The sequence below is a fragment of the Monodelphis domestica genome, chromosome 2, assembly GCF_027887165.1.
Source record: "Monodelphis domestica isolate mMonDom1 chromosome 2, mMonDom1.pri, whole genome shotgun sequence".
NCBI lineage: Eukaryota > Metazoa > Chordata > Mammalia > Didelphimorphia > Didelphidae > Monodelphis > Monodelphis domestica.
Window position 1 is genome coordinate 197,864,254 of NC_077228.1, and position 25,365 is coordinate 197,889,618.

Genomic DNA, 25,365 nt, shown 5'->3' on the forward strand with positions numbered 1-25,365 from the left:
GGTTGATGTATTGATATTGTATCATATATATTCATTTACCAGATACATGGTCTGATCAGTTAATGATCATTGTATAGAAGTTACAGTCCAAAGGGCAAGAGAATTCCTGAGCCACCACAGAAGCCTAGCTCACACCTTGTCAGACCACATTCCTTTGAAAGGTGCATGTCAGGTTAATCTCCACCTCTTTGATCTTGCCATTGTCAATTCAACCAATGTTAAGACCTATGCCATGTTACGTATTCATTGATCACCTCCCAATCAACATTCCTAAAACCCCCAATAAATACTGGGGAACAAGCTCGAATCTCTCTCTTACTTTCCTGGATCTTCTGACTGCTCTGTCGCCCCCATGCTTCCTATTAATCCTCTGGCACTCTTGTCCATAGGAGGCATTAAGGAGTTCTGACTCCCCACCTCTTTTCTTGTTCCTCATATTTCCCATTAATTACTTGTCCATGGGAAATATTAACAGAGATCGCACCTCTCCCCATGTGTTTTAACGTTTTGTCTCTGTCTTTATTATTCACCTATTTCCTTCAGTCTCCCTTCTCCTTCTCAGGTTATTACCCACAGGTAAAATATACATAGGGATCACAAGTCAGTCCTTATAGAGGCGTAGAGGGGGAAAATAACTTTGCTTACGGTCACATAATGGATCAATGGCTTAGTTTGAAATATAAGAGAAACAATAACCTAAGATATGAATGGACTAGAACTTAGCACATGGATGCTTAATGCATTTTTATAAAAAAAAAAACAACCTTCCCTTCTCTTAGTATTAATTCTAAGACAGAAGAGCAACAAGGGCTAGGCAATTGGGGCTAAGTGACTTGCCCAGGGTCATACAACTAGGATGTGTCTGAGGATAGATTTGAATCCAGATACTTCTGACTCCAGACCTGGCTCTCTATCCACTGTGCTACCTGGCTGACCCTTAATAAAAGTCATTGACTGACTATGGAACCTGGTAGATCCTCATTTGAACTTACCTTACAATGACAGGGATTTGACGTGTCAGATGGAAATTCATGTGTCTCCTTGGGGCACCAAAGCTGGTCTGACATGACTAGCCTTAATACCATGGGTCAGTTTCATAATAGGTTTCCAGTATTATAAAAGCATTCCCTTGTGCTCACATTAGATGTAGGTCAATTGAATCAGAATAGTCCCATTAACACATACTCCATGGGATGGTCCCAATTTCATTCTGTTGTATTAAATACTGCTGCAGTAAGTGGGCAATTGGTTTATCAGCTGGATTATAACCCATAACTGTAGTTTCTTTTTTCTTCTTAAATCCTTAACTTTTTTTTTTAATACTTACTTTTCATTTTAGAATCAGTACTGTGTATTGGCTCCAAGGCAGAAGAGTGGTAAGGACTAGGCAATGAGGGTTAAGTGACTTGCCCAGGGTCACATAGCTAGGAAGTGTCTGAGGTCAAATTTGAACCCAATTCCTCCAGCTGCCCCTTTGTCTTCCTCTGGGACTTTTAGCATAGTGCTAAGCACACAGTAGGCATTTAATAAATGCTTATTGACTGATTGCATCAAGCTATTGGAGATTTCAGTTGCACTAAGAGTTTTGGGACAGTTGGTGTCTGAAGGACTGTCCTATGGAAAAGGCATTTGACTTATCACAAATCATAGACATGGAACTGGAAGGGATCTTAGAAGTCAGTTCAGTCCCTTTGTTTTACAGCTATGGAAACTGGACTCTAGAGAAGTTAATTGACTACGATCACATAGATTGTAAGCAGTAGAGATAGGATTTGTAGCCAAGACTTCTGACTCCAAATTCAGTGTGTTTTCTACTTATTCCTCTTGGTCCAAGAGGGTAGAACCAAGGGCAAAGGAGGAACCAACTTCAGCTCTGTTCTCACAATTAGAACTGTAGGCTGCCTTGGAAAGTGGTAGGTGCCTCTTTCATAGAAGCAAGTGGTGGCAAGATAATTCCTTGTTGGGGGAAATCTTAGAGAAGATTAAGTAGGAGTTAGACTGGATGTCCTCTGAAATCTCTTTCAAATCTGGAGTTCTGTGATATACACACATGAAGAGTTTGGGACAGGACTTAAGCGTAGCAACTTTGCCTTTTAGCGCAGAAATGCCAGGAAGGCAGAGCTTGGACAAGATATCATACCACAACCTTAGCTTCCTCATCTGAGCTGAAGTACAATCATGGCTGGTACAACTGTCCAGCCTGTGTATCAAGAAAAATCGTGGGGCATCTAGGTAGCACAGGGAAGAGAGGGTCAAGTCTAGAGATGAAAGGTCCTGGGTTCAAATCTGACCTCAGACACTTCCCAGCTGTGTGACCCTGGGCAAGTCACTTAATCCCCATTGCCTAGCTCTTATTGCTCTTCTGCCTTAGAACCCAATACTTAGAATCGATGCTCAGAAAAAAGGTAAGGGTTTTAAATTTTAAAAAGAATTGCTATTAAGATAGAAAGTAAGGGTTTAAAAAGAAAAGAAAAATCCACAAATCCTTACCGCATGCTCTTGTCCATTCCCTTGATTCTAGGTGTTCCTTAGCTCATTTGTCCCAGGCAGATGAGTACTTCTTATTCCTTTACATATGGAAAGATTTCCATATCTTGATGGTCCTTGACTAATCCTATATTCTTCTGGCTATAATTTCCTGCCATAGATCTTTAGCAGAGTTCAAGAAGTCAGAGAAGGGTGTACACAAAGTTGGAGTGTCCCCAAAGCTGGCTGCAATAATTATCACACATCTAACCCTGTGATGGGAAAATGAAAACAGTATCTTACTGATGATATGTTTGTAAGAATGCAGGCATGTTTATAGGTGTGAATGTTTGTGTGCATATACTTCCTATTTAATTTTAGTGTGAAAGTCTAGGAATAACTAACACCATCATGTTAGCTCCATGGTCTATCACCCAGAATAGTGATGGTGAATCTTTTAGAGACAGAGTGCCCAAATGGCAACCCTCACACCACATGTGAGCCACCCGTTTACCCTAGATAAGGGAAAGAAGAAACACTCCCATTGGGCTGCTGGGAAGAGGGGCCGGTCATGTGAGGAATGTCCTCAGGCAGAATGGAGAGGGGGAGGGGAGTATGTGCTTCCATTGGGCTGCTGGGAAGAGGGGCCGGTCATGTGAGGAATGTCCTCGGGCATATGTGGAAAGGGGGAGGGGAGTAGTCATGCATTCACCAACACAGACCTAGAATATGAGTTCTATAAATAGGTACCTCTTTTTCTTTTTTTTTAAACCTTTAACTTCTGTCCTGAAATCAGTACTAAGTAGTGATACTAGGTTGGCAAGGGCTAGGCAATTGACTTGCCCAGCGTCACACAGCTAGGAAGTATTCGAGGTCAGATTTTAACATAGGTCCTCCCTACTCCAGATCTGGCTCTCTGTCCATTGTGCTACCTAACTGTTCTAACTAGTTCTTTACTGTCTGTACCACATACAGAGGGTCCCAAAAGCCTTAGTGTTGTAAAACTACATTGACTTTTGGTTTGTAATTAGCAATAATCGTGCCTTAGTTAAACCTCTTTGGCTATGATACTGCCACTGCTTAAAGCTTGTATTGACTTTTGGAATACGTTTTATTGGATTTATCTGTATCAATCTTATCCTTCTACTAGACCAAGGGTTCTTAACCAGGGGTCCATGAAAAAATATTTTGAAAACTATATTTCAGGCTAATTGTTTTCTTTTGTGATTTTATATATTTTGTTTTATGAATTTTAAAATAGTCTTATGAGAGGCCTATCCATTTAGTTCAGTCAATAAACACTTATTAAATGCCTACTATGTGCCAGGCATTGTGCTAAGTTCTGGATATTTAAAAAGAGGTAAAAGACAGTCCCTGCCCTCAAGAAGCTCACAATTTAAAGGAGGAGACAAACAAACAAATATGCACAAACAATAAATAGGAATAATAGGAAATAATTAAAAGAGAAATTGTTGTTCAGTAGTTTCCAACTCTTTGTGACCTCATGGGCCATTGACACTCTAGGCCCATATTGGCGAACCTATGGCACATATGCTGGAGGGAGCTACTCCCCTCCCCCCTCTCCACCTGCATCTGAGGACATTCCTCACATGACCTGCCCCTCTGTCCAGCAGTCCAATGGGAGCACTTCCTCCCTCCCCTCTCTGGGGTAAGGGGGAAGCTCACATGCTGCATGAGGGTTGCAATTTGGCACTTGGTCTCTAAAAGGTTCACCATCATTGTTCTAGGCCTTTCTATCCTCTACTTTCTCTCTAAATCTGTCCAAGTTTATGTCTGTTGTTTTCATGACACTCTCCATCTATCTCAACCTCTTTTATCTTTTACCTTCAATCTTTCCCAGTATCAGAGTTTTATAAAAGAATCCTGTTTTCTCATTATACGACCAAAGTATTGAAGCTTCAGCTTCAGTATTTGACCTTCCAGTGAGTAGCTTGGATTAATTTCTCTAAATATTAACTAATTTGATCTCTTTGCTGTCCAAGGGACCTTCAAAAGTATCGATTCTACAGCACTCAGCTTTCCTAATAGTCCAACTCTCACAGCCATATATTATTACTGATAAAACCAAAGCTTTGACTATACAGACCTTTGGCAGTAGGCATTAGAATTAAAAGGAGTTGGAAAAAGACATGCTGAAGAAAATGAGACTTTAAGTGACATTTAAAGTGAACCAGGGAAATGAGGAGGCAAAAGGAAGTAAAGCTTTCTGGGCATAGGGAACAACTAGAGAAAATTTCTGTGGCAAAGGGATAGGGTGTCTTGCTCATGGTCAAGGAGGTCAGAGTCACTGGGTTGAAGACTTTACCAGATTGCCAAAGAAATCCAGGACACAAAAAATAAAGTACCAGAAGCCCTATAATCATGTAAGTGGCAGAAATGTGCCTGGGAAGAGGGGAGGCCCTAGAATTAAGTGAGTTTGCACACTGTTAGGAAGGTTTTCTCTCTAGATTGATCCTTCATTGCTCAACCTTCTGTTCGTTTCAGAATCTCGCCGAAGGACAATTTATGAGTATCATCGAGTTGAGTTGGACACCAGCAAGGTCACCAGTACATCAGCTGTTGAGTTTACTCCGTTGCCAAGTGAGTAGGAATTTTGCCAGGGGTTGTGCCTTCCTGGAGTTAGCTACCATAGAACACTCCCATTGGAGTGATATGGAATCCTAAGGGTATTTTTTAAAGCAAACTGGGGCTGGGGCAGCTAGGTAGCATAATGGATAGAAGCCAGGCCTGGAGTTAGGAGAACCTAGGCTCAAATGTGCCCTCAGATACTTCCTAGTTGCACAAGTCACTTAACCCCAATCAATCCCTTAATTCTCTCTTTTTATTTTTTAAACCCTTACTTTCTCTTTTACAATGCATTATAAGAATTGGTTCCAGGGGCAGCTAGGTGGCTCAGTGGATTGAATGGGTTCAAATCTGACCTCAGACACTTCCCAGCTGTGTGACCCTGGGCAAGTCACTTGACCCCCATTGCCTAGCCCTTACCACTCTTCTGCCTTGGAACCAATACACAGTATTGATTCCAAGATGGTAGGTAAAGGTTTAAAAAAAAAAAATTAGTTCCAATTGCAGGAGAGCTGTAAAGGCCAGGAAATTAGGATAAAGTGAATTGCCTAGGGTCACACAGTTAGGAAGTATCTGAGATCAGATTTGAATCCAGAACCTCCTGACTCCAGAACTGTCTGTCTATCCACTGAGCCAGCTAGCTGCCCCTTGCCGCTCTTCTGTCTTAGAATTGATGCTAAGACAAAGGTTAACGGTTATTAATAAAAAATAAAAATAAAAAACGTGAGACAGAGCACCCAGGGATGGGTATCGAGCATAGCATTCCTTAACTTTTGGGAGATATGGTTTGGGAGTTCATGAGTGAGAAAGAAAAACTGAGCTTTGGTTACAAAATATAGATTTCTCTCCTCCCCACCCTCCTTTCCCAGTTTTCTTTGAACTTCTAGTAAATGATACTGCCATGAACATTTACAAACCATGGTAGCCTGACCCCATCTCAAATAAGACCAAGCTTCTGATCACTGATGAATGTCCATGGCAAAGTCAGGCCTGGAAGCTGGAGCAAGGAAGGAAAAGCAGCATTCCTATTTGGATATGGTTTTTAATTTCATCCTCCTCCTGACAGAGTGGAAACCACTTGAGAACCCCCACAGTGGTTTCTCCTAATCATTTTTATTCCCGCCTTGCCTCATTTTTATTTGTCTGTTTGGTGTTTTGCCTCTTCTCTTATTTATCTTCTTCCTTTTCTACTTTCCCCCCTCCTTTTCTCTTACTCTCTTCTCCAGGAGGGGAACAAAACTGGGGAAGAGAGTTCTAATTAAGATAAAGTGATCAGGACTTTGCCTCAAGGTGCCAAAATTTAAAGAACACTAATAGCCCTTATATCACTCCAGTAGCATAGAAACAGCAGAGTTTAGCTAGAATGAATAATTAGTTAATATAAGAATCTGCCAGCTGGTGAGTAAGCTTGCTTACTCCCCCTGGATGTTGCACCCAAAGTAATCTCCTCTCCTTTCCCCACAGTGTCACTGTCTCACTAAGTCCCAGGAGCTCTGTCTCTCCAATACACTAACTGCGTTTATCTTTTAAATTGCATTTGAGGGTGCTTGTCATGCCATTTATTCCAAGCACTAGGCTCTGCCTGGGTTGATGGGATTAGGGAAGGAGAAGAAGGAGAAAGGAGGAGGAGGAGGAAGAGGAAGAGAGAATGATTTGAGCTTCCCTCTGGTTCCCATCCCAAACCCTCCAGAAAGCATATGTTGCAGTCTAGCAGACTCAAGGCACACGTGCCCTCCAGCCTGTGAGGATTCTTCTCTCTTGCAAAGTTAGGAGGATTCGAAACACCATCAGGCTGCATTATCTTTAAATTCCTGCAGGCTGAAAGTGCTGATTTCCTCAGGCTTCTGTCCAAAAGGATCTCCAAAAGCATTTCAGAGCCAGGGAAATGTTAAGAAATTATCAAAACACAAAAAAAGAGGAGGGGACCCATCCTAGTGCTAACGTAGGATCCCAGGGAAGATGCTACCATTGGAAAACATAAGCCTGAGCTCCCAGGAGTGGGAATGCAGGAAGGGAATCAATACATAGAATGCCTTTACTTTGGGGAAATATAGTTTTGGAGTTCATAGGTAGAAAGGAAAACTAGGGAATGAGCCATCTTCCTACAAAGCCTTTGCCTCAGATTTTTTTTTTTGTGTGTGTGATAAGCCCTATTTTTTTTTCAAAGAAAAAAAATCAGCTCTTGGTAGCAAGGGCATATATATATGCAAGGCTAATTTCCATATATAAATTCTAAGAAATAAATCAAGATCTCCCGAGAATATATTTCTGGGACACTCTCCCTGTACATTTAAATCATCCTTTTCCCCAGTGAATTAAGTGAGCCTTAAACAGCAAACAAGGTACCTGAAATCCATAGCAGAAATAAAGTTTAGTTGATTTTATTGAAACCATGTGATGCTTTTATTATTATAGGAATATAAATTTAGAGCTGGAAGGGACTTTAGAAGTCAGAAAATCCAACTCACCTAATTTTACTGATGTGGAAACTGAGGCCCATAGGGGTGACTGGGCTGGCCCAAGGTCAAACAGAGAGTAAGTAGCAGAATCAAGAATGTGAACCTTGGTCCTCTGACTCCAAATCCAGTGATCTTTTTAATGACATACAAAGCACTTTGCAAACCTTAAAGCATTATGTATTATTTTGTCTTATATAGGATTTAGCCATAGAGTTGGGACCAGCATCTAATGTTGGTGTCACCTTCTTCCACTCTCTACCCTTCTATCCAGGCTGGAGGAGTCAAGAGCAGAACTGACCAACATTCTCTTCTGCTCCTTATCCTCCACTTTGCTAAGAGGAGCAAGTATCAGCATTAACTAACCAAGATCTGATGTTCTCTTCTGCTCCTTAGTCTGCAAGAAACCAGTGGTGGGGTTGACCAAAAGTCCAGGATTCCTGGGGCATTATCTGTCCCTGACCCATCCCACAGGATGATCCAGGCCCAGAGGACCCTCCTTCTGTTCTGTTTTGCCCCAACACATAGGATGAATGGGGTGTTCAGGAAGGACTAACATCTCTGAAGTGAGGGGTTGCTGAACCCTCTTCAAGGCTGCTCATTTACCTTTGGGGTCCACCTGCCACCCACCTCTCACCTGTGGCTCCAAGAAGCTGTGCCATATGCCATGGCCACCCCCAGATTAAACTATTTCAACAGATGAGATAAACCCAGGTTGAGGGTAACCCACAAGGCTCAAACCCTTTAATGAGTTAGGAGGATGCTTACCTTTCCCCCAAGCATGTGAAGACTTCCCTTTGTAATAGGAAGAGGACGTTGGCAAAAGAACTGTTTAATGCAAACGTTAGAATGGGCAGTTGAGAACAACTTGTTTCAACAGGCATGCAGATGGCTGAAGCAGGTATCATGTTTGGTCAGACATCAATGACACCAAGGTCATCCATTGTATCCTGGGCCATCGCCAGATATACTGACTTTTGTTTTGACACGACTTTGGAAGAGAAAGGGAGGCTGATGACTTTGTGCAACTCTGCCTCACTTAGATCCAATTCACACACAAGTCAAGACATCCCTCTTGTGATGTCATTAGTCCTCTTAGAAAACAAAAGACAAGCAACAACAGCAACCTCATCCTACATGTCATTTGGCTCACCCTCATTCAGTTCAGAGGAACCAGCAGATAATCAAGGTCCAGAGCTTTTGGCCTTTGTCCTGAAATACAATATGCACCCTGTGAACAATACAATTTATTTCACACTTTCAGTTAAGATAGCAGTATGAAAGGTTTTAGAGGAGCCAAGATCTCCCTCACATACCCCAGAAAACATTCAAAAGGGACTCCAAATAGAACAATTATAAGAAAAATAAAAGAGGAACAAAGAAAACTTCCTAATTCGGTCTACAATGGCATAAAAGTGACCAGCAGTCTGTGGAGGCTGCATAACCTTTCTAGGTTGCATCAGGGAAATCTGCGTATGTCCTCTAAGAGTAAATGAAAGGGAAAAAATTAAGACAATGGGTTAAGAGAAGTGCAGGAGACAATCATAGATGAGGAGAGTGATTCTACAATTACAAGCAGAATTTCAGAGGAAAAAATGGCAACCATAAAGACTATGAAATAGCTAGAAAAATGAAGAAATTTAAAATGTAAATAAATGATACAGAAATGTATCCAAATGTCAGACTCCCTGAAAAATGGAATGGAGCATTCAGAATTCAATGACTCCATGAGACAATAAAAAATAAGAAGACAAATTCAAAAGACTGGGAAAAAATGAAGAAAGTGAAAGGTACTTATAATCAAAAACAATTGTCCTAGAAAATAGGTTCAGAAAAAATAATTTAAGAATCATCAGCCACTCTGTAAATCAGTTTTAAAAATCTAATATATCTCAAGAACTTGTTTTTATAACTGCCCATATTTATTTGAACAAGATGGCAAAGTGAAAAATAGAGAGAATCCACTGAAAGAAACCCCAAACTGAAAACACTCAGTAACACCATAGTCAAAATCCAGAGTTTCCAAACCAAAGAAAATAATACTGAAAACAGTCACAAAGAAAGAGTTCACCCTACAAAACTGAGTATTATCCTATAGGAGTGGGCAAATGTACCTTTTTAAAAGATATTTTATCTTTTATTTTATTTTCAAATGTACTTTTAATAGAAAAGAGAAAACTGGAAAGATAAATACATTTGAACAATCAGAAGGATTAAATGAGGATGAAAATTCTTAGCTTATAAAAGGGGTAGAGGAGGTAAGGGTCCCTTCAGGAGTCAAGAAGGAGTAAAGCTGCATATAAACACTGAAACTAAAAGATGTTTGTTTTGTTCTGTTTCATTGTTAAAAGAGGAAAGAAAAGAGAGAGGGAATTGGAATACAGGAGGAAATAAATAGGGGGAAAGGGGGAAGAACTTACTATTTCACATAATTAATGTATATGTATATGGAGAAAGGTATGGGGAGAATGGGCATCTTATGAACCTCACTCATATCTGAATCAGACAAAGGAGAGTTGAACAGATACACACAGAGTTTGTTATAGAAATATGTTAAACATGAGTGTATAGAGGAAGAATAGCTAGGTGGCTGAGTGGATAGAGAGCCAGGCCTGGAGACTAGTAGTCCTGGGTTCAAAGTTGACCTCAGATACTTTCTAGCTATGTGACCCTCAGCCAGTCACCTAACCCCAATTGCCCAGTCTTTACCACTCTTCTGACTTGGAACCTAAAATTAGTATTGATTCTAAGTCCGAAGGTAAAGGTTTTTAAAAAAAGACATATTAAACAAGAATGAATAGAGGAGTATAGGAGGCCAGTTAGAAGAAAGAACAGACTTATAAGACAGTTTTGAAAGTAAAAACAAAGTCTTCATTGTTAATGTCATGTTTTTATCAATAGCCCCAATATTTGCTGACTTCATATCTCCAGGCAATCCTGATGCCAAAGAGACTGATGCCTCTGCTTTCTCTCTTTCAGCTTGTCTGCAACACCAGAGCTGTGAAGTTTGTGTCTCTTCAGACTTGACTTTCAACTGTAGCTGGTGTCACGTCCTCCAGAGGTAGCGTGGACAGGTTGACCCTGATGTCTTCCTTATGCAGGCAGTAGGGGTAAGGGGAGAGGATAATGGTATGCCCACCACCTCCTCCATGACCTTAGCACTCCTATACCCATTCCTCTGGTCCTGTAGCTTTATGTAGACATCAAGAGGACATGGCCATCTGGGTATGGTGGAGTAGGAATTATCCTAATCCAGATGATCAGATTTCCAGAGTTTATAAAGATTAGCCTCGAGACCTCACAGGGCAAGAGACCTGATCTGCAGAACTGATGATGGATAAGTTGACAAGTGACTGGATAGAAGATCTAAGAACTCTAGCCATTGCTATTTCTTCCCTAGGAAAAGGATAAAAAAGGAACAGCATCCTTAGGGTATGGGGATGGGGGTGGGAGTGGGGGAGGGAGTAGAGAATATGAGTGGAAAGGAAACAGTTTACAGAGAAGAACCCAGAATGGATCTTTTTTTTTCCGGTCTAGAATAAGAAAGAAGAGAGCAAGGAATGCATGTATTTGGGTAATGGTCACTGAGTAGGTTTCTTTTTTTTCCTTTTTATCAATATCTTTTGTTTTCACCTTGCCTTTATTTCCCATTCTGTTCTCTTCCTCTTCCTCATCCAGAGAGCTACCCATTACAATAAAATAAAAAAGAGGGAGGAAAAGGCAGTTCAGCAGCACTAACCAATTCATCAACTGAGTCAAACAATATATGCCGTGTTCCACCTCCATAATTCCCACTTTTGCAAAGAAGGGAGGGGTGTACATTACTGAGAATATTTCTAATGTTTGTTTTATTTCTTTTTCTGTTCAATTGAATGATTTAACTAGCCATCTAAGAGTTAATGAAAAAGTGCAGAAAGTTTGGTGGGTTGGTTTTGGAAAACACAGGAAGTTCTGGATTACATTCAAGTTTGGGAATGAAAAACCTTTAATTCAAACTTTTTCCCATTCAGAGCCCAGTTCTTCATGGAGCAGATGGAAAATCCAAATTCTGGTCTTCTGACCAGGAATTTACTTTGATAATTAAGGAACAGGAGAAAATATCATTTTCGAATATAACTCACTCTTGCATGCCTAGAAAACAATAGGAACTTTTTGTTTTATTTTGGTTTAGGGTTTGGTTTTTTTTTTTTAAACAATAGAAACTTTTAGAAATCCTTTAGGCAATCTTGAAAATTACAGTGTCACAGAGTTCCCATGAAGCCGTGATATCTTAAGTCACTATTTCCTTTGCTACTTTCCAAAATCTTGGTGCAAAAATAGAAATGGACTTCCATGCAATCAGCCATCTTTGCACACTAACTGTTCTTAGTGAAAGAGTGAAAAGTTAGGATTCCTATCTTCTTTTCCCAGTGCTTTCACTCTTCCTCGGTAGACCTCAGTTTGCCTGCCTGCCAAATGGGCTGGGATTATGTGGCTTGAGGAGAGGATTACAGTAACTTAAAAAAAAATAAATGAATGGTACCACATGTGGAAAAAACATGGATGGGTTATTATCTGCAACCACAAGGAGCACCCACACAGATGAGATCACAAATCCAACCAAGTATCCAAGTAAATCTACTTGACATTTGCATATTTAAAAGTGAGAAACCCAATTGAACTTACATCCATGATACTTTCAACTTAAAAAAAAAAAGTAACTTGTCAATTACTCCTGTGTTTCTGTCCACTGTCCATTTCCATTTCATTCAGTAATAATAATTAGGCAGCACAGTATATAGAGCACAGGACTTTGAATCTGGAAGAGTTGAGTTTAAATTCTGCCTCAGACAATTACTAACTGTAACTTTGAACAAGTCACTTAATTTCTCTCAGCCTTGATTTTCTTATCTGTAAAATGGGGATGATAATAGCACCTACCTCTGAGGAATGTTGTGAAGATAAGATGAGACATTTGTAAAACTCTTAGCCAACTTTCTATAAATGCCAGCTATTATTAATAGCAACAGCTTAGGGGCCCAGTAGATAGAGCACCAGGCCTGGAGTCAGGAAGACATGAGTTCCAATTTGACCTCAGGCACCTACTAACTGTGTGACCTTGGGCAAGTCACTTAATCTTGTTTGCCTCTGTTTTCTCATCTGTAAAATGAGCTGGAGAAGGAATAGCAAATCACTCCAGTTCTTTGCCAAGAAAACTCCAAATGGGATAACAAAGAGTAGAGTATAACTGAAATAACTGAACAGTAGCTATCATTACCATCAACATTATTGTTATTGTTTATTAATACTTACTAGGGCAGGCAATCTGCTAAGACCTTGGAATGCAAAAGCAAAAAAGAAAACAACCCTTAAATTTTCCTGGGGGAATATAGCATGTCAACAAAGTAAATAGGAAATATATACAAAATAATACAAAGTAATTTTAAGAGAGTATATTAATAACTACAGGGATTGAAAAAGACATGGCAAAGGAGGTGACACCTGATCTGTGCTTTGAAAGAGACTAGAATTACCTGATCTCCCTGCTTCTGTGGAGCCTGAGCTTGGGGGATCTCTAGAGTTCAGGAGTTTTGAGTCTCAGAGGGGCTAAAGTCAATTAAGTATCCAAACCAAGTCTGGCACCAATCTGGTAAGGTCCCTGGAATAGAGGGCTGCAGGACTGTGGAGGGAAGGACAAACTAACTGACTTGGTCAGAAAAATATTCGAGCTTCAGGGCTGAGCACTCTTGGAATTAGGGCATGGCTATTATACTTTCAGCCTGGATGAGATTTGGTGGGAAGGGGATCTAGTCTCCTCCCTATCTCCCCCCACCCCCAATAAAAGGGGCTGGTGATTCTCCGAGGTGAAGGTGGAAAGGTGATGAGGAAATGTGTCCAAGTGTGGGAATGATCACTACAACAGGAGGCAGGATATGGCTCCCCCATCAGTATTTACCTCAGCATTTATTTTTTTGTATATTCCTTCTATGTGACAGTAGTTAGTCTTCTGGATCTATTTTCTTCACCTCAAATTATTTCATATGAGTTTTTTCCGTATTTTTTTATATCCACATTTGTTTTTCCTTATTGCAGTATAACATTCCATTCCATTGACATACAGTGGCATGTTAAGGCACTTCCTACTTTTAGACAATTGTTTCTAGTTTAGAGTGTTTTGCTTTTTTTTTTTAATTACAGATAATGGTACCATAAATATATTTAATTAATTAATTTAGTTAGTTTTATAACCCTTACCTTTTGTGTATTGGTTCCAAGGCAGATGTGCGGTAGTGGCTAGGTAATGGGGATTAAAGGTCACAGAGGGTTTCAGAGCTATGAACATAGGACCTCTATTCTCTAGTTCTAGCTCTCAAACCATTAAGCCACATAGCTGCCTCAATGACATAAATATATTGAACAGATCCCTTTGTGATCTTTCTCCCCTTTCCCCTGAAAACAACAACAACAAACAACCTTATCTTCCATCCTAGAATCAATATTGTGTATTGGTTTCAAAGCAGAAGAGTGTTAAGGGCTAAGTGGGGGTTAAATGACTTGCCCAGGATCACACAACTAGGAAGTGAGGACAGAGGTCCAAGTTTAAGACAGTCAGTAGACCTGGAGCGGGGGGCCTGATCCCTGGCAGGGGCAGTTCCCAGGGTACTGACTTGGTACTGGCTGATCCTTGCCAAAATCTCAAGGTGGAACCCTAGGGCAGGGCAGTCTGCTATGTGCTGTGTGCCTGACCTGATCAAGCCCAGAGTGAGACCAAAAACCTGAGGCTAGAATCTGAGCAATCAGCAGTAAGTAATTGAATCAGCAGTGGGAGGTGGCTCTCAGAGCAACCAGCCCATTGGCCAGCCATATTGGAAGAACTAAAATCCAGAAATTAGACTAAGGGTAGGATCAAGGAAAGACTGAAGTTTAAGAGGGTGCCCTATCCTTCTGAATAACAAAGCCTATCTTTAAAAAGGGTGGAGAAATGAGCAAACATTAAAAAAACAACAACAACACCCCCACCTAACTATAGGGAATTTTTATGATGACAAAGAGCAAGGCATAGACATAGAAAGGGACAGTGAAAGGAAATCAAACACATGTAAAGTCCAAAAGAAAAATATGAATTGGACTTAGATTCTGGAAGAATTCAAAAAAGATTTCAAAAATCAATTTATAGAGGCAAAAGAAAAATGGCTCCTACATAAAAATTGACCATGTATTAGGGCATAAAAACTTCACAACCAAATGCAGAAAAGCAGAAATACTAAAGATATCCTTTTCAGATCATAACACAATAAAAATTATAATCAATAAAGCTCCATGGAAAAATACATAAAAATTAATTGTAAACTAAATAATCTAATGCTAAAAAAAGGTGAGTCAAGAGAACTACAAGGGATTTCTTTCTATTGCCATTCAATTCTTTTCAGAGATTTATTACTTTTAACTTTTCTAAGATTTCATTCACTTCCTTTACTTCTTGTTTTTTTTTATTTGATTTATCTAGATCTGAAAGGGGGAAGTTTAGATCCCCCACTAATATAGTTTTACTATTTTTTCCTGAAGTTCATTTGATTTCTTTTTTAAAAATTTAGAGGTTATACCATTTAGTGCATATATGTTTAGTATTGATATTACTTCATGGTTTATAATACCTTTTAGAAAGATGTAACTTCCTTCCTTTTCTCTTTTAATCGGATTATTTCTACTTTAGCTTTGTCTAAGATCATGATTGCTACTCCTGTTTTTTGTGGGGTTTTTTGCTTTAGATGATGCATAATAAGTTCTGCTCCAGCCTCTTACCTTTACTCTATGTGTGTCAACCTGTCTCAAATGTGTTTCTTGTAAACAATATATAGTAGGATTTTGGTTTTTAATCCATTCTGCTATCTGCTTCCATTTTATGGGAAAGTTAATCCCATTCACATTCATAGTTATGATCCTGTTCTTTTCCCTTTCACTCACTTCCTCTTCACTAGTACTTTGCTTTTTATCACACATACCTCACTTCCTCCCTCCTATTACCATTCCCCCTTCCCTTGTCTTATTCCTCTCCTACTTCTCTATAGGGTAAGATAGGATTATATACCCCAATGAATATGGTTGTTATTCCCTCTCTGAGCCAGTTACAAGGAAGTAAAGTTCAAGCATTGCCCATCATCACCGTCATCCTCCCCTCCACTGTAATAGTTTTTCACACCTCTTTAGGCTAGATAATTTACCCCATTCCATCTTTCCCTTCCTTCTTCTCTCAGTGCAATCCTCTTTTTCACCCCTTGATTTTTTTTTGTATATCATATCATAAGCAGCTTACTTCCCCATCTCTAACTAACTATACTCCTTCTACCTGCTCTACTACTACTAAGAATTTTAAAGGATTACAAATATCCTCTTTCCATGTAGGAATTCATATTGTTTGACCTTATTGAGTCCCTTAAATTTTCTCTTTCTTATTTACCTTTTTAGGCTTCTCTTGGGTCTTGCATTTGGAATTTTCTATTTAGGTCTGATCTTTTCCTGAGGAATGAATATTTGGAAGTCTTCTATTTTATTGAATGACCATTTTTCCCCTTGAAAGAATATACTCAGTTTTGTTGGATAGGTGACTCTGGATTGTAAACTTAGATCTTTTACCTTCTGGAATATTATATTCCATGCCTTCTGATCCTTTAATGTGGAAGATGCTAAGTCCTATGTGACCCTGATTGTAGCTCCATGGCATTTGAATTGTTTCTTTCTGTCTGCTTGCAGTATTTTCTCCTTGACTTGGGAACTCTTGAATTTAGCTATTATATTCCTGGAAGTTGTCTTTTGAGGATTTCTTTCTGGAGGTGATCTGTGGATTCTTTCAATTTCTGTCTTATTCTCTTGTTCAAGAATATTTGGGCAGTTTTCTTTGACAATTTCTTGTATTATGGTGTCCAGGCTTCTTCTTCTTCTTCTTCTTCTTCTTTTTTTTTTTGTCATGCCTTTCAGGTAGTCCAATAATTCTTAAATTCTCTCTCCTAAATCTATTTTCTACATTTTTTCAATGAGATAGTTCATGGTTTTCTTCTGTTTTTTTTTTCATTCTTTTGATTTTGTTCATTCTTTTGTTTGTTTTTTGATGTCTCAGGGAGTCATTAGCTTCTAGTTGCCCAATTATAATTTTATATATATAAGCCTCCTTTTTCATTTGGCCCATTTCTTCTTTCATTGCTTTCATTTCTCTTTTCCATTTTTCTTTTGCCTCTATAAATTGACTTTTGAAATCTTTTTTGAACTCTTCCAGAATCTAAGTCCAATTCATATTTTTCTTTTGGACTTTACATGTGTTTGATTTCCTTTCACTGTCCCTTTCTATGTCTATGCCTTGCTCTTTGTCATCATAAAAATTCCCTATAGTTAGGTGGGGGTGTTGTTGTTGTTTTTTTAATGTTTGCTCATTTCTCCACCCTTTTTAAAGATAGGCTTTGTTATTCAGGAGGATAGGGCACCCTCTTAAACTTCAGTCTTTCCTTGATCCTACCCTTAGTCTAATTTCTGGATTTTAGTTCTTCCAATATGGCTGGCCAATGGGCTGGTTGCTCTGAGAGCCACCTCCCACTGCTGATTCAGTTACTTACTGCTGATTGCTCAGATTCTAGCCTCAGGTTTTTGGTCTCACTCTGGGCTTGATCAGGTCAGGCACACAGCACATAGCAGACTGCCCTGCCCTAGGGTTCCACCTTGAGATTTTGGCAAGGATCAGCCAGTACCAAGTCAGTACCCTGGGAACTGCCCCTGCCAGGGATCAGGCCCCCCCCCCCCCCCCCCGCTCCAGGTCTACTGACTGTCTTAAACTTGGACCTCTGTCCTCACCATAAACCTGGGTTAGAACTCCTGGCCTTGCTCTGGGCCCACACAGACTACCCTGGAATAGAATTCCTGACCTCACTGCAGGTTTGCATGGAACTTTAAGGGGGTATGTGTTGGGTTGAACCACTGTTGGCCCAGGCAGGGTCTCAGGGTCCATATGTCACCTTGGACCCAGGTTCAAAACCTAGCACAGTAGACGTGGGATGGTGGGGGGTGGCTTGTTCCTTACTCCTTGCTGTAATCTCCTGCTGACTGTGCTCCCCTCTCACTCTAGTTCCACAGATATTTCCTGCCTATCTTTCAGATTGTTCTCTTCTTGAATGTTGCTTCACTCTTTTTCCTTGTTGGTTCTTTCACTCCTGAATTTGTTTCATGGCATTATTTTAAGATTGGTTGGAGAGGACTCTCATGTTGGTTTTGAGCTTCCTGCTTCTACTCTACTATCTTGGCTCCAGAATCCTCTTGTAGGTAGCTTCGAGAAATAAAATGAAAAATGGCATGCTTTGATCTGCAATTAGACTCCAACAGTTCTTTCTTTGGCTGGAAATAACATTTTTCATCATGAGTCCCTTGGGAATATCTTGGAACCTTGCTTTGCTGATATAAATTTAGTCCTTCACAATTGATCATGATATATTTCTGTTACTATATAAGTGATTTCCTGGTTCCACTCACTTCACATGTGTTTCCAGGTTTTTATAAACTCATCCTATTCATAATTTTTTATGACACAATAGTATTCCATTATAACCATATGCCATAACTTGTTCATCTATTCCCCACTTGAGGGGACAACCTTTCATTTTCCAAATCTTTTCCATTACAAAAAGAACTGCTAAAAATATTTTAGTACAGGCAGGCCCTTTCCCCTTATCTTTGATCTTTTTGGCAACCTCTCCATTTTACAGATGGGGAAAATGAGCTGGTCTTTCCCAAGTGACAGAAGTAAAATTCAAACCCAGCACCTTTGACTCCAAAAGCAGTACTTTTTCTCCTACATTGTGGGGACAAACAGAGGTAGAGTCTAAGTTAGTCAACTTGTGAGTTGTCTTCCTTTCATCCCCTCATTGAGATGTGCTTCTTCCAGTTTGGGTCAATGTGTTATAATGCTTTATTGTTGTTCAATCATTTTTTGGGTACATCAAACTCTTTATGACCCTACTTGATGTTTTTTCTTGGCAAAGATACTGGCATGGTTGACCATTTTCTTCTCCAGCTCATTTTACAGATGAGGAAACTGAGAAAAACAGGGTTAATTGACTTTTCCACAGGCACAAAACCAAAAAGAGTCTGAGGCCAGAGTTGAATTCAAGGAGAGGAGTCTTCTTGACTTCCAGGTCTAGCCTTCTATCCTCTGTGCTACTTAACTGCTCTATTCTATAATGAGGTCAAATTGGCATGTTAGATCCTTGCCAAATGCAGATAGCCTTACACAGAGGGAAAATCCCAGCTCTTCAAACACTGACAATGGCCAAAATCAACTAATAGTCTCAAGAATGTGCATCATTAGTCATAAGAGGGACCAAATCTGCAGTAGAGAGAACACTGGACAAGGAATCAGGAGTATAGTCAGAACTAGGGAAAGATGACCAGGGCTTTGGCCCATGGCTGAAAATTTAGAAAGCAATGTTTGCAGTCCTTCAACACCATAGAAACAACATAGCTTAGCAACTAGAATAACTGGTCAAAATGAGAAAACCCAAGATGGTGGGCTGGGGGGAACTTTCTTCCCCATCTCCTTCAACTGCAGGTCCTGCTCCCCAAGTTCAGCTCTGGTCAGGGGTCTTGGGTTGTAACCTTAGTTCTATCTATGTGACCTTGGGTTAAGTGACTTCAGCTCTGCTTTCAAATGAAAAGACTAGATAATATCTCTAAAGGTCATTCCAGCTGTGATAGAAATAGTTCTAAATGGATACAGAGCCAGGCCTGGATATGGGAGGTCATGGGTTCAAATATGACATCAGACACTTCCTAGCTGTGTGACCCTGGGCAAGTCAATTAACTCCAATTGCCTAAGCTTTACAACTCTTCTCCCTTGAAACTGATACACAGTATAGATGAAGTTCTAAGACTTCAGACTTATGGACGACTCAAGAGCCACTGATAATCCTGAAAAAAGCAACTTAGAACAAATGTCACAATCATCTTGAGTCATCATTAGATAGCAATGTCAGAATGTACCTCGTGAGAAAGAACATCTTGGAGTTCTGTACCACAGGATGTGGATGGAGCTTTCTTGCTGATAATCACTTCTTAGTTCTCTTTTTTTATGTTATTTTTTCCTGCAAAGATATTGTTGGATCCATATACAGACTTTGTGGATTTCTCAGGAATCAAAGACTAAAGAGCGGAAATTTCAACATCATGATTTTGAGAATGAGTTTTTGTTCATTTTGCCCCATCTTCCTCTTCATCCTTTCCGTTTCCATCTTCCCCACAGGAATCTTTGGTGCCTTCCAACACAGCTGGGCTGAGGAATGGCCTCTGTGGGGACCTCTGACTTCTAGCTTTTTCATCCTTCTCAGTGGGACTTTTATTTCTGGTCATTAATGTCAAAGAATTGGGGAGAAGTGTGAGCTAATCCCCCTGAGTTGCTAATGAGGGATGGCACATTTCTTTTTTGGCAAGATTGTTCTTAATATGGGGAAGGTTTGAAGAACTCACCAAGTTCCTGCAATGTTCTTGGGATTCTGCCCCCAAAGAAAAGCAAAGTGTGTGGCTGTTTTTATAAGCTTTCAGTGATTTCATTTTCTGGTTGTTCCTTCAGATTTGTGATCATGAGACACATTTGTGAACTTGAATTACCCAGAACTATAACTAGGACAGGTCAACTGGGACTTTGTCCCAGGGTACTGAATTGACAGCACATGTGATACTTTAGTAGTGAAGAAACAGCTGAATGTAGAGCCTACTTCACAAAAATATATAACAAATTTAACAACTTTGTTAACAATAAAACAAGTAATTAAAATGGAAAGCTATCAGATATCTGCCTGGGTTGAAATCTCCCCTCCCATCTGCTGCCTCCCCTCTCCCACCCCCTTGTGTACCTGAGTATACACACTTCATGCAGTTTGCCCTGACCATGGCTTGTCATACTTATCCTAAGTGCAAAACTGCCTAGTTACAGCTCTGGAATTATTTATCCATAAATAGCTGCTCTTAATGGAAATTGTAACAGATATCCTCATAGAAGCAATCTCATATTTTGTACTTAACTACTAGGTGCTTCAGTTAGTCAGAGCAGGGAGAGACCATTCATTCTGAATTTCAGGATCAGAGTTGTAAAGCTGGGAGGGATCAAATTCAAACTCCTCCTTTTATAGATGAGGAAACTGAGGATCAAAGAGATTAAGTGTCTTCCCTAGTGTCATACAGGTCTCATCTGTGTAAAGATTAAAATTTAGGGGAGACGAGGAGACTGAGGCAGGTAGAAATTAGTTTCTCTCTGCAAGGAGTATTATATTTTTTAGAGGTTTATTGAAGATTAAGGATTAAAGAAAATACAGGATAAGAAACAGGTGTCCAGGCCATAGAGTGGCCTAGACACAACCTCACCTACATTATGAAAAAAGCCACGCCTGCCCCAAAACGGAAGTCCAAGAGAGAGAGAGAGCCCCCTCAAAAGCCTTTGAATCAGCTTAAATACCTTCTCGATCTCAGCCCAGGTGAGATTACAAGGCATTTTGGGGAAGTGGAGCAAAGGCTCATGGGGATTGTAGTCCTGTATTCGAGTCTATTTTTTACATCTGATATGAGATTTGAACTTAATGTTCCTGACTTCAAGTTTAATAGTCTCTCCATTAGAGCATGCTGCCTTTTTTTTTTAGTAAAGATATGTTATTTTACTGATTACATGTAATAACGATCTTCTACATAAATTTTCCAAAGTTATAAGATCTAAGTTGTCTCCCTTCCTCCCATCCCTCCTCCTTCCCAGAGATGCTAAGCAATTTGATCTGGGTTATACATGTATTATCATACAAAATATATTTCCATATTGGTCATTGTTATAAAAGAATACCCAAAACTAAACTAAACTAAACTAAAACTAAAATGAAAAATAGGATCCTTTGAACTGCATTACAGCTCCAGCAGTTCTTTCTCTGGTGATGGATAGCATTCTTTGTCATAAGTCCTTCAAAATTGTCTTAGATCATTGAATTGCTGAGTAGTTAAATGTTTCCCAGTTGATCATCCCACAGTATTGCTGTAACTGTATACAATATTTTCCTGGTTCTGCTTATTTCACTCTGCGTCAGTTTGTGTAGGTCTTTCCAGCTCTTTCTGTTCACCATTCCTTATAGCACAATAGGATTCCATCATCATCAGATACCACAGTTTGTTCAGCCATTCCCCAATTGAAGGGCATCCCCTCATTTTCCAATTCTTTGCCATCACAAAAAGAGCTGTTATGAATATTTTTGTACAAATAGGTCCTCCCACTCCCCTTTTTAATCTCTCAGGGACACAGACCAAGTAGTAGTATTCCTGGATTAAAGGGTATGCAGAGTTCTGTAGTCCTTTGGTCATAGTTCTAAATTGTCCTCCAGAATGGTTGATTAGTTCATAACTCCACCAGTAATTCATTAGTGTCTGAATTTTGCCCCATCCCCTCCAACACTCTCCTTTACTGTCATATTGTCCTGTCTGCTAAGTGTGAGGTGATACTCCAGAGCTGGGTTTTTTTTTTTGCACTTAATAAATGTTTATTCATTGATTCATACATATTTTCCGCCTTTTTTCAATATGTTCTGTTTTGCTGATTTTTCTTTCTTTCTTTTTTTTAAAAAATATTTTATTTGGTCATTTCAAAACATTATTCATTGGAGACAAAGATCATTTTCTTTTCTTCCCCCCCCCAACCTCTCCCATAGCCGATGCGCAATTCCACTGGGTATCACATGTGTTCTTGATTCGAACCCATTTCCATGTTGTTGGTATCTGCATTAGAGTGTTCATTTAGAGTCTCTCCTCAGTCATATTCCCTCAACCCCTGTAGTCAAGCAGTTGCTTTTCATTGGTGTTTTTACTCCCACAGTTTATCCTCTGCTTGTGGATAGTGTTTTTTAGATCCCTGCAGATTGTTCAGGGACATTGCATTGACACCAATGGAGAAGTCCATTACGTTTGATTATATCACAGTGTGTCAGTCTCTGTGTACAATGTTTTCCTGGTTCTGCTCCTCTCGCTCTGCATCACTTCCTGGAGGTTGTTCCAGTCTCCATGGAATTCCTCCACTTTATTATTCCTTTTAGCACAGTAGTATTCCATCACCAACATATACCACAATTTGTTCAGCCATTCCCCAATTGATGGGCATCCCCTCATTTTCCAATTTTTGGCCACCACAAAGAGCGCAGCTATGAATATTCTTGTATGTGTCTTTTTCCTTATTATCTCTTTGGGGTACAAACCCAGCAGTGTTATGGCTGGATCAAAGGGCAGACAGTCTTTTATCGCCCTTTGGGCATAGTTCCAAATTGCCCTCCACAATGATTGGATCAATTCACAACCCCACCAGCAATGAATTAATGTCCCTACTTTTCCACATCTCCTCCAGCATTCACTACTTTCCTTTGCTGTCATGTTAGCCAATCTGCTAGGTGTGAGGTGATGCCTCGGAGTTGTTTTGATTTGCATCTCTCTGATCATAAGAGATTTAGAACACTTTTTCATGTGCTTATTAATAGTTTTGATTTCTTTATCTGAAAACTGCCTATTCATGTCCCTTGCCCATTTACCAATTGGAGGAGAATGGCTTGATTTTTTGTACAATTGATTTAGCTCATTATAAATTTGAGTAATTAAACCTTTGCCAGAGGTTTTTATGAAGATTGTTTCCCAATTTGTTGCTTCCCTTCTGATTTTAATTACATTGGTTTTGTTTGTACAAAAACTTTTTAATTTGATGTAATCAAAATTATTTATTTTACATTTTGTGACTCTTTCTATGTCTTGCTTGGTTTTAAAGTCTTTCCCTTCCCAAAGGTCTGACATGTATACTATTCTGTGTTTGCCTAATTTACTTATAGTTTCTTTCTTTATGTTCAAGTCATTCACCCATTTTGAATTTATCTTGGTGTAGGGTGTGAGGTGTTGATCTAAGCCTAATCTTTCCCACACTGTCTTCCAATTTTCCCAGCAGTTTTTATCAAATAGTGAATTTTTGTCCCAAAAGTTGGGATCTTTGGGTTTATCATATACTGTCTTGCTGAGGTCACTTGCCCCAAGTCTATTCTACTGATCCTCCTTTCTGTCTCTTAGCCAGTACCAAGTTTCGATGACTGCTGCTTTGTAATATAGTTTGAGATCTGGGACTGCAAGGCCCCCTTCCTTTGCATTTTTTTTTTCATTATTTCCCTGGATATCCTTGATCCTTTCTTCTTCCAGATGAACTTTGTTATGGTTTTTTCTAAATCAGTAAAGAGAGTTTTTGGAAGTTCAATGGGTATGGCACTAAATAGATAAATAAGTTTGGGTAGGATGGTCATTTTTATTATATTGGCTCGTCCTATCCATGAGCAGTTAATGTTTTTCCAATTGCTCAAGTCTAGTTTTAGTTGTGTGGAGAGTGTTTTGTAGTTGTGTTCATATAGTTCCTGTGTTTGTCTCTGGAGATAGATTCCTAGGTATTTTATTTTGTCTAAGGTGATTTTGAATGGGATTTCTCTTTCTAGTTTTTGCTGCTGAGCTGTGTTGGAAATATATAGAAATGCTGATGACTTATGCGGGTTTATTTTGTATCCTGCAACTTTGCTAAAGTTGTTGATTATTTCGATTAGCTTTTTGGTTGAATCTCTAGGATTCTTTAAGTAGACCATCATGTCATACGCAAAGAGCGATAACTTGGCCTCCTCCTTGCCTATTTGATGCCTTCAATTCCTTTATCTTCTCTAATTGCTACTACTAGTGTTTCTAGTACAATGTCAAATAATAGAGGTGATAATGGGCATCCTTGTTTCACTCCTGATCTTATTGGGAATGCATCTAGTTTATCCCCATTGCAGATGATATTAGCTGATGGTTTTAGATATATACTGTTTATTAGTTTTAGGAATGACCCTTCTATTCCTATGCTTTCTAGTGTTTTTAATAGGAATGGGTGTTTTATTTTATCAAAGACTTTTTCTGCGTCTATTGAAATAATCATGTGATTTTTGTTGGTTTCCTTGTTGATATGGTCAATTATGTGGATGGTTTTCCTAATATTGAACTAGCCTTGTATCCCTGGTATAAATCCTACTTGATCATGGTGGATGACCCTTCTGATCACTTGCTGGAGTCTTTTTGCTAGTATCCTATTTAAGATTTTTGCATCTATATTCATTAGGGAGATTGGTCTATAATTTTCTTTCTCTGTTTTTGACCTGCCTGGTTTTGGAATCAGTACCATGTTTTTGTCATAAAAGGAGTTTGGTAGAACTCCCTCTTTGCTTATTATGTCAAATAGTTTGTATAGTATTGGGATTAACTGTTCTTTGAATGTTTGATAGAATTCACTTGTGAATCCATCTGGCCCTGGGGATTTTTTCTTAGGGAGTTCTTTGATGGCCTGTTGGATTTCATTTTCTGATATGGGATTATTTAAGAATTCTATTTCTTCTTCTGTTGTATAGGTAGTTTATATTTTTGTATATATTCGTCCATATCGCCTAGATTGGTATATTGCCATTTATTGCCATATAATTGGGCAAAGTAATTTTTAATGATTGCCTTAATTTCCTCTTCATTGGAGGTGAAGTCCCCCTTTTCATCTTTGATGCTGTTAATTTGCTTTTCTTCTTTCTCCAGAGTTGTTTTAATTTTCATTTCTCTAATAAAGAGGGGTTTAGAACATTTTTCATATGATTATTGATAGTTTTGATATCTTCATTTGAAAACTTTGCTCATCTCCTTTGACCATTTATCAATTGGGGAATGCCTTATATTCTTACAAATTTGACTTAGTTCTCTATATGTTTCATAAATGAGACCTTTGTCAGAGAAATTTATTATCATGCTGCCTCTCAAGGAACCCTGCTCCTGCCTATCTAAGGAT

The 25,365-nt window shown here is 39.3% G+C and overlaps 1 protein-coding gene and 1 pseudogene across 1 annotated transcript in view; one reads left to right on the plus strand and one right to left on the minus strand.

Moving 5' to 3' along the window:
• PLXDC1 (plexin domain containing 1) overlaps positions 1 to 25,365 on the plus strand; it is a 106,773-nt gene that overhangs the window by 57,627 nt on the left and 23,781 nt on the right. The window contains exons 8-9 of the mRNA XM_056816796.1: positions 4,972 to 5,067; positions 10,488 to 10,569. Coding sequence (XP_056672774.1) covers positions 4,972 to 5,067; positions 10,488 to 10,569 — 178 coding nt within the window. The remainder of the gene's footprint in view (positions 1 to 4,971; positions 5,068 to 10,487; positions 10,570 to 25,365) is intronic.
• On the minus strand, positions 3,432 to 3,554 carry LOC130457634 (U4 spliceosomal RNA; annotated as a pseudogene).